This window comes from Chenopodium quinoa, unplaced genomic scaffold (assembly GCF_001683475.1).
Source record: "Chenopodium quinoa cultivar QQ74 unplaced genomic scaffold, ASM168347v1, whole genome shotgun sequence".
NCBI lineage: Eukaryota > Viridiplantae > Streptophyta > Magnoliopsida > Caryophyllales > Amaranthaceae > Chenopodium > Chenopodium quinoa.
Window position 1 is genome coordinate 4,421,975 of NW_018742523.1, and position 13,171 is coordinate 4,435,145.

The 13,171-nt window shown below is 41.4% G+C and overlaps 1 protein-coding gene across 1 annotated transcript; it reads right to left on the reverse strand.

Moving 5' to 3' along the window:
• Nucleotides 1-531: 531 nt before the first annotated feature.
• Nucleotides 532-6,586, reverse strand: LOC110720019. Its single transcript, XM_021899019.1, has 2 exons — nucleotides 5,964-6,586; nucleotides 532-2,040 (listed from the first exon to the last, which is right to left on the reverse strand). Exons 1-2 carry the CDS (start codon nucleotides 6,471-6,473, stop codon nucleotides 1,960-1,962), a joined length of 591 nt encoding a protein of 196 aa, XP_021754711.1. The 5' UTR covers nucleotides 6,474-6,586; the 3' UTR covers nucleotides 532-1,959.
• Nucleotides 6,587-13,171: the final 6,585 nt, after the last annotated feature.

Consider the following 13,171-nt stretch of genomic DNA (forward strand, 5'->3'; position numbering starts at 1 on the left):
TTTTTTCCTTTTCATGCTGAAAAGTAATTCACAATTTCAATAATAGTTATTGATATTAATTAATTGATATTGCTCATATAATGAATTTAGGTTACTGTTATGGATCGCACTAAATAGCTAGGATTAAATAATTAAAGTAATGACAGTTTTGTAAATAAGTGTTTTTGTTTTTAAAAGGGGATATAAATACCCCAAAAATTCAAGGATTTGACACTCAAAAATCAATTGTCAGATTTTACAAAACCCCAAGCCTTTTCTCTTATTTTTCTCTTTCTCCTTTTTCCACTTTTTCTCCTCTCTTTCCCACGCCTCTCTCTCTTCCTCTCCACAAATCACCAGCGCCACCACCGACCACCGGCAACCAGCAACAACACCGGAAGCCCAGCCATGCCCTCCTTCTCTCCTTCTCTCTCCTTCGGTTCGGTATTATAAAAAAAAATAAACTCTTTCTCCAATTTTAATTTCTAAGCTTGTTTTAATTTTTTTTTGAAATAAATAAATTCATTAATCAAAAGCCATACGACATCTACAAATGAAATCTAAATCAACAAATACATATAATTGAATCAAATAAGGGTTTCCTTCATCGAAGCTACGATCGTTGAATAAATCTTGCACTATGGTACATCTCTCACGCATATCGCTGAAATATACAGTCTTTTCGGAGAAACGGTCTAACAATTTGTTGTAGTCGTAAGGATGATTTTCATTAGATTCACTTTAATTCTTTCGAAGATTTAACAACCGTTGCGTTCCCGGACAACTCTTTACCAATGAACTGATAATAAGGCAAAAGATGATTACCTTTTTAATAAACCCTGACACACAAAAAAAAAACCCCAAACAAAAATAAATAACTAAACCAACAAATATTAACGACTCCAACATAGGAAGACACTCCACCATTTGGAGACGGATGAACATCTACACTACTCGTGTAGATTTATTGAAATCTAAATTGCATAACTAAAGAAAATAAGGGGAAAAGTATCAAAAATAGTCTAATTACCAAAGAAATTATACTATTTTCGACCTGAACAACCAAAAAATTTAGAAAACCTTAGAAGAGAGGAGGAGAGAGAAGGAGAAAGAATAAATCTTGATTGCAAAAGTTTTACGTTTTTGGCTTGTTTTAATTAATTCAAAGCATGATTTTAATTATATTTTGATAATGTTGTTTTTAGGTAGTTTTTTTTACAAAAAAGACGAAACTTATATTACATAAGGATGATTAAAGGGGAAACCATGAAGCTAAAACGGGAAACCATGAAGCTATGGAGAGAAAATTAGCAATCATGATACCCAAGGTGCACCAAACAAAACCGAGAAAGCAAAAGAAAGTCTGGAAGAGCAAGTGAGCTAAAAACAGGAATAAAAACTAAACATAAAAAACTAAAATAGTAGCAGCAACATCAGCATTAACATTAACATTAGTCTTCGAAAGAGTGGGGCTTAGGAGAAGTCCATGGGCAGCAGCTGAAAACCGGTCAGGGAGCATCAGTTAGGCCTAGAGTGTAGGCCAATTCTTCCATGTAAACTTTGGTGAGAGTAGTGGGGGAGAAAAACTAATAGGCAACATCATCATTAGGCTGGTGTCTTCCCATTTCAACAAGTTTGTGAGCAATTATGTTTGCTTGGCATTCGACATGGAGGATAGTGACACTCCACTCCTTTTGAAGAAGCTTAACAATGTCATTGATAAGGTTAGAGAGCTCATGATCTATGTAGTAAAGCAGGTTCTCATATATATAAGGGCCTGTGCATTAGTTTCAAGTTTAAGGAATCTGATTCCTCTTGCCCAGCTAGTGATCAGTCCTTCTTTGATTGCATAAAGTTCAGTTGAAGCAGGTCCCAAAGCATTAATCTAGACAGAAAAACCAATTTGCCATTTCCCTTTTTCGCAAAGAATGATCCCACCGGCACCAGCTTCACCCAAACTTAACCAAGAAGCATCGGTATTCAGTTTATGGTATCCTCTTTGGGGGGAGACCAAGCTCTTGGTGAGCTCTTGGAAGTAGAAGCAACCATAGTAGATGAAGCCTGAGAAACAGACAAAGTAATACCATAATCTGATTGGAATTTTTGAAAGCAGTTTAGAATGGAATCCATTTTTTGTTCAAAAACCATTTTGTTTCTTATGGACCATAGGTGCCAAAGAGTTATGCAAAATAAGATCTTCCAAGATTTATCAAGATTTAGATTGAAAGAAATCCGGTTTTCAAAAGAGGTGTTGTAAAATTCAGAGTAGTTAAAATCAGCAGTAGCAAAGTGTTCAAAAATAAGGGCCCAAAAAGCAAAGGAGTTTGGGCAATCTCTAAAAAGGTGAGTGAAATCTTCATTGGAAGAGTTACATCTAATGCAAATAGGGTCAAAATGGGGGATTTTTGTAGTAAGGACAGAACCTATGGGAAGGATCATCCTAATAATATTCCATAAAAGCATTTTATATTTAATGTGGATTCTAACCCCTTGTTTAGTCAAGTTTATAGAAAACCCACAATCTTGAAAGAAAGATCCAACCTTGAAAGAAATATTTAAGATTGAATATAAACGAACCGATATTTCTCCTCACAAAATCACTCCTGAAACTTATGATTCGAATTCCCAAATTAATTAACCCACATCTGGACGCTAATTATTTTGAGATTAAAATCTTAGACTACTCCTAGACACTAAGTGTTTAATGTTCTAATCTTCAACCAACTCATTGAATTGAAAACTAGCAAGAACCGTTTAAGCAAAAGCTAAACAATGAACTTTTATTCAACTGAATTTTTGTGTATCTGTTATCTTTATTACAAAGCCACGAAAATCCCCTATTTATAGACTAAAAATTAACTAATTCTAAGCCTAATAGAACTAGGACAAGCCCCTAGCCTTTAGCTCCAAGTAACCTAAATAGAATAGGAAAACTAGTTCTACTTAGATTAGGAAACTAGTAGTAAGACTAGTTTAACTTAATCTATAGTTCCTAAAACAAATCCTAAACAACTAAGGAAACTTATTAAGCTAAACTAACAAAACTAAAAGGAATCCTAAGTGCTTAAACCAAGAAAAACCCTTTCAAGTGAAAGGTAAAAACTTGTAAGCAAAACTCTAAGAAAAAAAACTAAGTATGATAAGTCATCCATTTCATCTCGTCAACTTCCAAGCATCTCACGCGCCGACCCATGGTGTTGCCAAGTTCAAGGTGGTTCGAAGGACATGGCGTGTGGCCCTTGGAGTGGCGCATGGTAGTGGCAATCTTCACCGGAAGTCGGATGTGTCATTTCATCTTCTTTGGAAATCATGCTTCTTTCTTTCCAATTTAAGCTATTGATCCTTTCTTTGTTTTTTTACTTGTTTGGGCAGCCTATATTGGAGTTATTAGGACCTTCTAAAAGTGTATTAGATCCTTCAAAAGAATTAGCCTCTTGATTCACATTAATATTTAAAGGGGACCTTAATCTTCCACATTGAAGACCAAGAGAAGTTAGCAAGGAAGGAGTTAGGATAGGAAAGGGGAGGCAAGGAAGATAAATAAGCTGATTTTATAGTGAAAGAGCCATTTTTGTGGAGAGACCATCGAAGTTTTTCCTTAGAAGAATGGAGGGAGGGAATAGGGGTAGCTTTGATTTTGAGGAGAATTTCATTAGGTAGAAGGTGGGCAATAGGACTAAGAAACCATTTGTGATCACGAATAATATTAGAGACTCTCCAATGCCCCTTGCTATCGGGAATATGGATGTTATCACAAAGATAGAGGGGAGAGTCACTTATCCATTTTTGGTACCAAAGGGAGGTATCCTCTCCATTTCCAATGGTGATAGTTAATCCTGGTTTTAGAATGTCTCTCCCTTTAAGGATATCTTTCCAAATGGTGGAGTAGTTATTGTTAAAGATGCAATCTCAAAAGTTAGTGTATTTAAGGTATCTTTTAGAGAGGATTTGAACCCATAATTTATCAGGTTGGGTAAGAATCTTCCACCCTAGTTTAGCCATGAAACAAAGATTCCAAACTTTGAGATTCCTAATTCCTAAGCGCCCCCCCCCCCCCCACCAATTTATGGGATCACACACAATAGACCAAATAGTTCTAGGGATATATCTAGTGTTGTCCACACGGTTCCAAAGGAACTTTTTGATATTTTTTTAGAGTTGATTAGTGAGAGAGATGGGTAAGACATTGGTTTGCATAACGTACATAGGAAAGGAACTGAAAACTGAATTAATAAGAGTGGTTCGACCAGCCATATTTAGGAGTTTGCTTTGCCAACCCCTAATCCTAGAGTTAGTCTTATCAAAAAGGTCATAATAATCTCCAATTTTTATCTTGTTAGGGCTAATCATAATTCCTAGGTATTTACCAAAGAAGGTGGAGCTTTTGATATTACAAAAGTCAAAAATAGATTTTCTTATGTTGAAATCCATCTTTTTTGGGAAAATGATTGAGGATTTCTGGATATTAATGGATAAACCAGAATTCTTTTTAAAATCCTCAAGTACATTCATCATGACAGATATGTTATCAAGGTTATCTCTTCCAAAAAGGAATATGTCATCGGCATAGAAGAGGTGGGAAAGGTTAATGTCTTTAGCTATTTTCATAGGTATCCAAGTTTTATTATTAACTCTTTCTTGAATCATGCAAGAAAGACAGTCAAGACATAAGACAAAGATATAAAGGGAAAGGGGGCAGCCTTGACGAATTCCTCTCGAAGGGTTAAAAACTTTGGTGATTTGGCCTTTCCAAAGGACCGAGATGGAAGGGGTGCAAATACAACTTAAGATAAGGTTTATCAAGTTATTAGTGAGGTTAATGGCCTTAAGGGTATCTTCGATAAAACTCCATTCAATACTATCTAAAGCTTTGGCTAAGTCAATTTTGAGAGCCATAATGTTAGCTTTTTTGGAAGATTTATTGAAAAAATGAGCAACCTCTTTTATAATTATGATATTTTCTTCGATACAACGATTAGGAATAAAGCTTGATTGGAAAGGACTAATTAAATAGTTCATAAAAGGTTTTAACCTAGACGCAATGCACTTAGTAACAAGCTTATAAATGGTGTTACAAAGTCCTATTGGTCGAAAGTCAGCCATAGTGGTAGGATTTTCTTTCTTAGGTATAAGGCACATATAGGTGTCATTAATAGAATTATTTATGCAACCATTAGTAAAGCAGGAACTAAAAAAATTACATATGCTAGGACCTAATACATCCTTATTTTTTTGGGAAAAAACTGCTTGAATACCATCAGGTCCAGGGGAGTTAATAGAGTTCATGGCCATAAGATTTCAATTAATCTCATCAAGGAAGGGGCATTACCAAGAGAAGCAGCTAGGTTATCATCAATAAATTTAGGGTAAGAAAATTTGGCTAAAAGCTAAAGGTCAGGTTGTTTCAAAGTAGAAGAAAAAATATTAACAAAAAAATTTCTGACCATATCTCTTAAGACAACATGATCATAAATCTAATCTTCCCTATCATCATTATTATTCTTAAGGAAAATAATTCTACCTCGAGATTTTTTAATTTTAGCGGAGATATGAAAGAATTTCGTATTACAATCTGCATTTTTACGCCAATCAATTCTAGCTTTTTAGGCCCAAGTAATGCGTTCAGCATTATAAATCAAATTTAACTGGTGTATTAAGTCTTTTTCAAGATAAAACAGAAAATTAGAATAACGTTTTCAAAGGCTACGTTGGATTCCATCAATTCTTTTAATTAAATTCTATTTAATTCTAGTAAGATTACCAAAAACATTGTGGTTCCAATCCTTAATGGTGCGAAGGAACTTATCCCTTCCTTCAATAAAATCAAAAATTTAACGTACCAATTATGAGAAAGTAGGGCTTAAAAGAATTATGTTCAAGCCACGCAGCCTTACATCTAAATGGGTAGTTACCAGACATATTTTATTAAATAAAGTAATAAGAAGAGGGTTATGATCAGAAAAGGTTCTAGGCAAGTGAATTACCTGAGTGTTCGGGAAAGTATTATGCCAACTCGGGTTTGTCATAGCACGATCTAGCCTCTCCCTAATGATAGCAGCGCCTTCACGAGCATTGTGCCAAGTAAAAGGGTTGTCGTTGAAGCCAAGATCAACAAGGCACGCGACATTAGCAAGCATGTTAAGGTCTCGGCATTGAGACATTCTGAAATTTCTTCCCCCCATTTTTTCGGAGGGGGAAGTAACTTCATTAAGGTCACCAAGCAACATCCATGGAGTATCATCCGGCAGCAAAGAATTTTTAAGATCATTCCAAAGCTTATGACGATTAGCAGGATTAGAGGGAGCGTGGATGCCAGTAATCAACACTTTAGTGTTATTGGGCTTGAATTTAAAAAGAGCATGGAAGTAGTTGATGGTTTTGGAATTGTAAAGAATTAACTCAACTCCGTAGTTGTACATTAGCCATATTCCACCGATAAAGCGAAGACCATCAAAGCCAAGGAGCTTACTAACTTGAAGGGCACTAAACCCCATTGCTTTAAGATTCTAAAATAATAAAGATAAAAGGCTTGTGAGTAGCAATTCTATCCCAAGTGATTAGGATAAAAATACCCCTAAGACACGTGGCCCTATAAAGGCTTGCCATGTGTCAGGCTTGCCACGGTCAGCAAAGGCCCAATCCCTTTGCGACACGTGTCATTGTACCCTAATTGAGGTACAGCTCTCCCCTACTATAAATAGTAAGGGCAGACCTCATTTATGGGGATCGACAACAAATTCCAGCAATCAACCAAACACAAAACCCATTGCAAACGCTCTCCAATCGAGAAGCATTTATTGTTCTTATTTCCTCTTCAGAAAGATTCTAACTTAATCTTCGGAGGCGGAACTCCCACCCCCCAGCCGGAGTCTTCGTTATTTGTGCAGGTACAGGCGAAGGAAAGAGCATACTAGGAAATTGTAACTCTCTCGTAGGACATATGAAAAACCCCCAAACATCTGGCGCCGTCTGTGGGGAGGGTACTTTCTAGATGACTTCAGAACCTGTACTACCGGGTAAAGATAATCAACTTGCTGTTGAGGATGAGGTCCATTCGGATAAAGATACAGCCAACAATTATGAGGTGGAAGCTTACACAGCTGCCGATGGTTCTTTTAGAACCAAGCATACTCGTTCCAAAGAAAAAAGGGAACGGGCAGAGCAGCAAAGCCATCCCATCAGGGGACCGCTTGTGTTAACTCCTGCTTCAGAAGGAGCCACCCCAGTCTCTAAGGATGAACTCATGAGTATGATGATGAGTTTTAAAGGGGAAATCAAAGGCCTTTTGGATAACTCAGCCGGCCCCCATAAGGGTCAGGCGGAAGAAAGGCGTCTTGGAAAAAAGACGGCCAAGACAGTGAAAGGCAGAGCGTCTACCCCACACCCGAAGTCAAAGGTGCCGGTTAGGCCCATTGATTTCTCAAAAATTCACACTCCCATGGAGGGAGCCAGAAAACCTGTCCGGCACATACAGCCGGATGGAACGAAGAAAGTCTATTCTGATGCACGGACGCTCATCCAGGATAAAAAGACTCAGCAGCACTTCGAGTCGGCATCAACGTCGACCTTTCGAGACAGCTTCCATGTCACATCAGGGAGGCACTCGAGAACAAACAATGACAGCCGGACGAGCGAGGTTTCCGCTCGATTCGGCCCTCATATCATCCAACCGGCATTACATGGGACACCATACACGCCTTTTGGATCTCCTTATTCTCAGCCGGGTCTTTTCAGGGGGCAGCAGCAGCCGCCTGTCCAGCCTATGGACTGGCAGCTCCGGCTGCTCAACCTTGGGGAACAGCCAACGGCGTTTTCCATGGAAATCACCGAGATGGCCCAGCCGTCAAAAATTAAAAACGTGTTGGTTGGTGCCTATGACGGTACCACCAACCCGCAAGATCACCTCATGGCATACACCAACCTGATGTATTTGCAGGGTTTGGATGATGCCTCATGGTGTAGGTGCTTCCCGGCAACGTTGAAAGGGATTGCTCAACGTTGGTTTGGTAACTTACCTGCCGGATGCATCAATAACTTTAGAACATTGGCCTACTGGTTCACGTACAACTTCTCTATGAATATCCCTGCTAAGAAAACAAGCCTTGATCTGGGGGCAATACAGCAGGGAGATAAGGAAGGGCTCCGGTCATATGTCAGGCGGTTTAACCTGATGAGGATCCAAATCCAGGGGTTGTCTGATGAGGTTGCCTATACTGACTTCTTCAAAGGCCTAAAAGACGGGTCAACTTTTAAGTTTGACCTGGTTAGGAAGAGGGTCTCTACTCTTCACGAGGCATTAATGAAGGCGGAGGCTTACATCCAAGCAATGGAACTCTGCGCAATTAAACTTCCAACGGATTACAAAAGATCCGATAAAAGAGAGAGCCGGCCTACCCAGACGGCCAAAAGGGAAGAAAAGAAGCGGAAAGAGGTCTGGGCGGCAGAGCCACCCGGACAACAATTCCAAAAGAGAAAGAGGTCGGATCCGTATGTCCCAAAGTACGAATTCACCAAGGATTGCGCATCCATTCTCAAGGAAGTTAAAAACCGGTTGAATCTTGAAAAACCGGCACCAATGAAGAGTCCCGTGAGCAGCCAGGATAAGAGCAAATACTGCCTTTTCCATGAAAAAATAGGCCATGATACTGAGGGGTGTTTTAGCCTCAGGCGGCTCTTTGACCATCTTGCTGATGAGGGGGCTCTAAAATCCTATCTATCCAAATCAAAAGGTGCTCCCAACCAAGCCAAAGGGTCACCTCCAAAGACACCGGCAAATCAATCTGATACGGATGAGGACACCATCCTAACCATAGCCGGCGGATTTGCGGGCGGTGGGCCTACCATCCGGGGCACTAAGGATAACATTAGGAAGCTGGTCAACTCAGTGGATGAGGGCCATTCATCTAAAAATTCATTCCCGGAGGTCCATATCTCCGAAAGGATAGAGGAGAGGTCAGGCGGCCCCATGATGACCCAATAGTCATCAAATGTAAAATCGCCAATCAACGAGTTGGCCGGATCTTAATTGATACCGGGAGCTCATCTGACCTCATAAGCTACCGGTGTTTGGAAAAACTCAAGTATAAGCCAAGTAGCATGCATCCGGCCCCATATCCTCTTGTTGGTTTTGGGGGAGGAGTAGTACATCCGGTGGGCATGGTTGACCTACCCATCCGGTTTGGAGAGAAGGGGGAGGCCCGGCACATGGTTGTCAAGTTTCTTGTTGTAGGGGAACTGACGGCCTACAACCTGATCGTTGCCGCCCAACCCTTAACATTTCAAAGGCTGTGATCATCCCGTCTCTAATGTTGATTAAATTTGAGAGGGATGATGGCACAGTCGGCTCCTTGAGTGGGAACCAAAAGACGGCGAGAGAGTGTTACCTCTCGGACGTCAAACCCACATTGGTCACAGACGGTCAAGACAAGGAAGTAGTTGAACTTGACGAGTGTGATCAAGAGTTACCGGCTACTAAGGCAGCCGGTAAAAAGAGAAAGGCGGACCAGCTACTGGCCCCCGTCAAAGAAAGACAATAGCAATCCACTGTCAGGGGAGAGGTCAGACAACCTCCGCCCCCAGCCGGCAGGGGAAATCATTGACATTATCCTGGAAGACAGCCGGCCAGACAGAACCGTCAAAGTTGGGACGGTTGCATTTGATAACTTGGGAATCGATCTGCTCCGATTGCTGAGAGATTCAAAGATGTGTTTTCCTTTGAAGTAGAAGAAATGCCGGGAGTGTGTCCGGATCTCACTGTTCATAAACTCGTCGTGGATCCTAAGAAGAAGCCGGTCAGGAAAAAGAAAAGGAACCATGGCGAGGAAAGGTCTCAGGCGGCAGCAGCCGAGGTCAAGAAACTTTTAGATGCCGAGTTCATTCGGCAATGCTTCTACCCGGATTGGGTAGCCAATGTTGTCCTTGTGAAAAAGCCGAATGGTACCTGGTGGATGTGTGTAGATTACACGGACTTAAACAATGCTTGTCCGAAAGATAGTTACCCGCTTCCAAAGATCGACCACCTGGTCAACTCTACAGCTGGTCATGCTCTGATGAGTTTTATGGATGCCTATTCCGGCTTCCATCAGATACCCTTGTGGAAGAAAGATCAAGAAAAGATGGATTTCGTCACAGATCAAGGGTTATACTGTTACACGGTGATGCCGTTTGGGTTGAAGAATGCGCCTGCTACCTTCCAAAGAAAGATAAACTCGGTCTTTTATGATCAGATTGGGAGAAATATTGAGGCATACATTGATGACATGATAGTCAAGTCCAAGTTGCAAGCGGATCATCTAGTTGACCTCCGAGAAACCTTCACCACCCTCAGGCGGCATAAAGTCATGCTTAACCCAAAAAAGTGCGTCTTTGGTGTTGAATCTGGGAAGTTTCTCGGATTTTTGATTGACCAGAGGGGCATAGAGGCCAATCCGGACAAAGTACAGGCGGTGATTGACATGCAGTCGCCTCGTACCATCAGGGAGGCTCAAAAGTTTACCGGTTGTCTGGCGGCATTGGGGAGATTCCTAAGCCGGTCAGGTGACAAGTGCCTCTACTTTTTTCAAGCAATCAAAAAGAGGTGAAGATTTGAATGGGGTGAAGAGGCTGAGGCGGCATTTTAGAGGCTTAAACAACACTTGCATTCTTTGCCAAGATTAGTGAGTCCCCTACCCCAGGAGGCTCTATATATGTACTTAGCCGTCTTAGATCATTCCTTAAGTGTCGTTCTCCTTGCTGAGAGAGACGGCAACCAGCTCCCGGTCTACTTCATAAGTCATGTCCTCCGGAATGCTGAACTTCGCTATCCCATGATTGAAAAATTTGGTTTGGCTTTGTACAAAGCAGTTAAACGGCTGAAACCTTATTTCTTGGCTCATCCGGTTACCATTTATACTGATCAGCCGCTCGAACGTCCTATGACCACTTTAGAGTCATCCGGAAGAATGATTAAGTGGGTCGTGAGATTCAAAGCCTGGAAATCACTTTCGAACCTAGGCGAGCAGTGAAGGGTCAGGTGTTTGCCGACTTCATTGTTGAAATGACAAGGCCGGCACAGCTGGATAATACTGATCAAGTTTGGAAAGTGTATGTAGACGGGAGCTCTACTGTGAACGGTTGTGGGGCAGGCGTAATTTGTCATTCCCCAGAGGGGGACAAATACGAGTATGCTCTACGATTCAAGTTTCGAGCTTCAAATAATGAAGCAGAGTACGAGGCCCTGCTAGCCGGTATCTGCATGTGTAAGGCAGCCGGGGCAAGGAAGGTGGACGCCTGCTCTGACTCTCAACTCATCGTTAGCCAATACCATGGTGATTATGAAGCCACCCATCCAGTCATGATTAAGTATCTTCAGGTGGTTAAGGAAGAAGCCGGGGCATTTGACGAATTTAATTTAAGTCAAGTACCCAAGTCTGAGAATAATCAGGCGGATGCATTATCTAAAATGGCGTCATCCGCCACTTGTGATACGCCTAGGTCAGTCTTCTAGGAAGTCATGGAAAAATAAAGCATTGAACATGATCCCATTTGAATTCTAGATCGAAGCTCTACCTGGATGGATCCCATCCGGGACTACTTGGTAGACGGCACTTTGCCGGGTGTCTCTTTAGAAGCGGCTGCTCTCAAGAGACGAGCATCAAGTTTTGTCATGCATAAGGGTGAACTCTTCCGAAAGGGTTACCTACAGCCGTTATTCAAGTGTGTAACCCCAGAAAGGGGAAAGGAAGTGCTAGAGGACCTTCATGTCGGCTTCTGTAGATCACACATAGGCGAAAAGACTCTTACAAAGAGAGCCAGGCGGCAAGGATACTTTTGGCCAACTCTTGAGGCAGATGCACTAAATCTGGTAAAGAGATGTGACAAATGCTAGAGGTTTGGCCAGCTAATCCATCAGCCGGCTACTGATCTAACGACCATCTACAGCCCTATTCCGTTTGCCAAATGGGGCATGGATATTTTGGGGCCGTACACACCTGCCCCAGGCGGCAGAAGATATATTTTAGTAGCCGTTGATTACTTCACAAAGTGGGTTGAGGCAGAAGCGGTAAAGGGCATCAAAACTAAGGATGTCATCTCCTTCATCTGGAAAAATGTCATCACCCGGTTCGGTGTTCCTATGTAAATGGTTTTAGATAATGGTCCACAGTTCAAAACGCCTGTCCTCAAAACTTGGTTGCAAGACCAAGGAATTTCACATTATTTTGCATCTGTAGGCCGTCCCCAAGCAAACGGTCAGGTAGAAGCTTTTAACAAGCTCATCTCAGGCGGAATCAAGAAAAAGATTGAAAAAGCAGGTGGTCTTTGGGCAGAGGAGTTGACTCATGTTCTTTGGTCTATCAGAACGACTGAGAAGAGGTCAACCGGTGAAACCCCATTTCTTATGGCCTACGGCACAGAGGCGGTGCTTCCCATTGAATTGTATGTACCAACACTTCGAATCATGCTATATGATGAAGACGCAAATTGGGAGGCCATGCATCTGGCTTTGGATTCTCTTCCTGAAAAAAGGGGCAATGCTGCCTTACGTCACAAAATCTACCGTTTGAGAATGACGAGAGCCTACAATAAAAGGGTGCGCAAAAGACCCCTTAAAGTAGGAGATTTTGTACTGTGTAAGCTTGAAGCAACCGGTAGGGCGAATGAGCAAGGGAAGTTAACTCCTAATTGAGAAGGACCCTACCATATTTTTGAAGAAGTTAGAAATGGCACTTACCGCCTGGAAACCCCAGACGGAATGCAGCTACCTTGCACCTGGAACGTAGATCACTTGAAAAAGTACTACTTCTAAGGAATTTATAATTTTTGAAAATAGTATTGAAATGTGAAAGTATATAATTTCCATTCATCCAAATTGTATTAGCACCTGTCTAGTGTAAAAACACAGACAGAAGAACACTTATTAAAAATCATTGCTCCAAAAAGAGCAGTCATCCGGCGACACCCATTCGGGTGAAATCGTCGAAGAGGACAGCTCCCTTCCGGGTGGTACATTGTCCTGGCCTGACACATCATTGTAAGTAACAAACAGCCGTTCGAAATGATCCATTGCATCTAGGATTCGGCCGGCATAGACCCAAAAGTGGTCCATGCGGCAAAAATCAAAATCCTAGTAAAAAACACCAACCGGTTTTTGCAGTAAAGCATTGCACACGGTTAAGTATTCCGGATAAACACATTTAAAAAGAATGATGTTACT

Bases quoted from the DNA above. Each gene is read 5' to 3' on its own strand.
- LOC110720019 (XM_021899019.1), bottom strand. From the start codon at position 6,473: ATGGGGTTTAGTGCCCTTCAAGTTAGTAAGCTCCTTGGCTTTGATGGT. The intron at 2,041-5,963 runs GTAATTCACTTG...TCTGTTTCTCAG, and splicing joins ATACTTTCCCGAACACTCAG to GCTTCATCTACTATGGTTGC.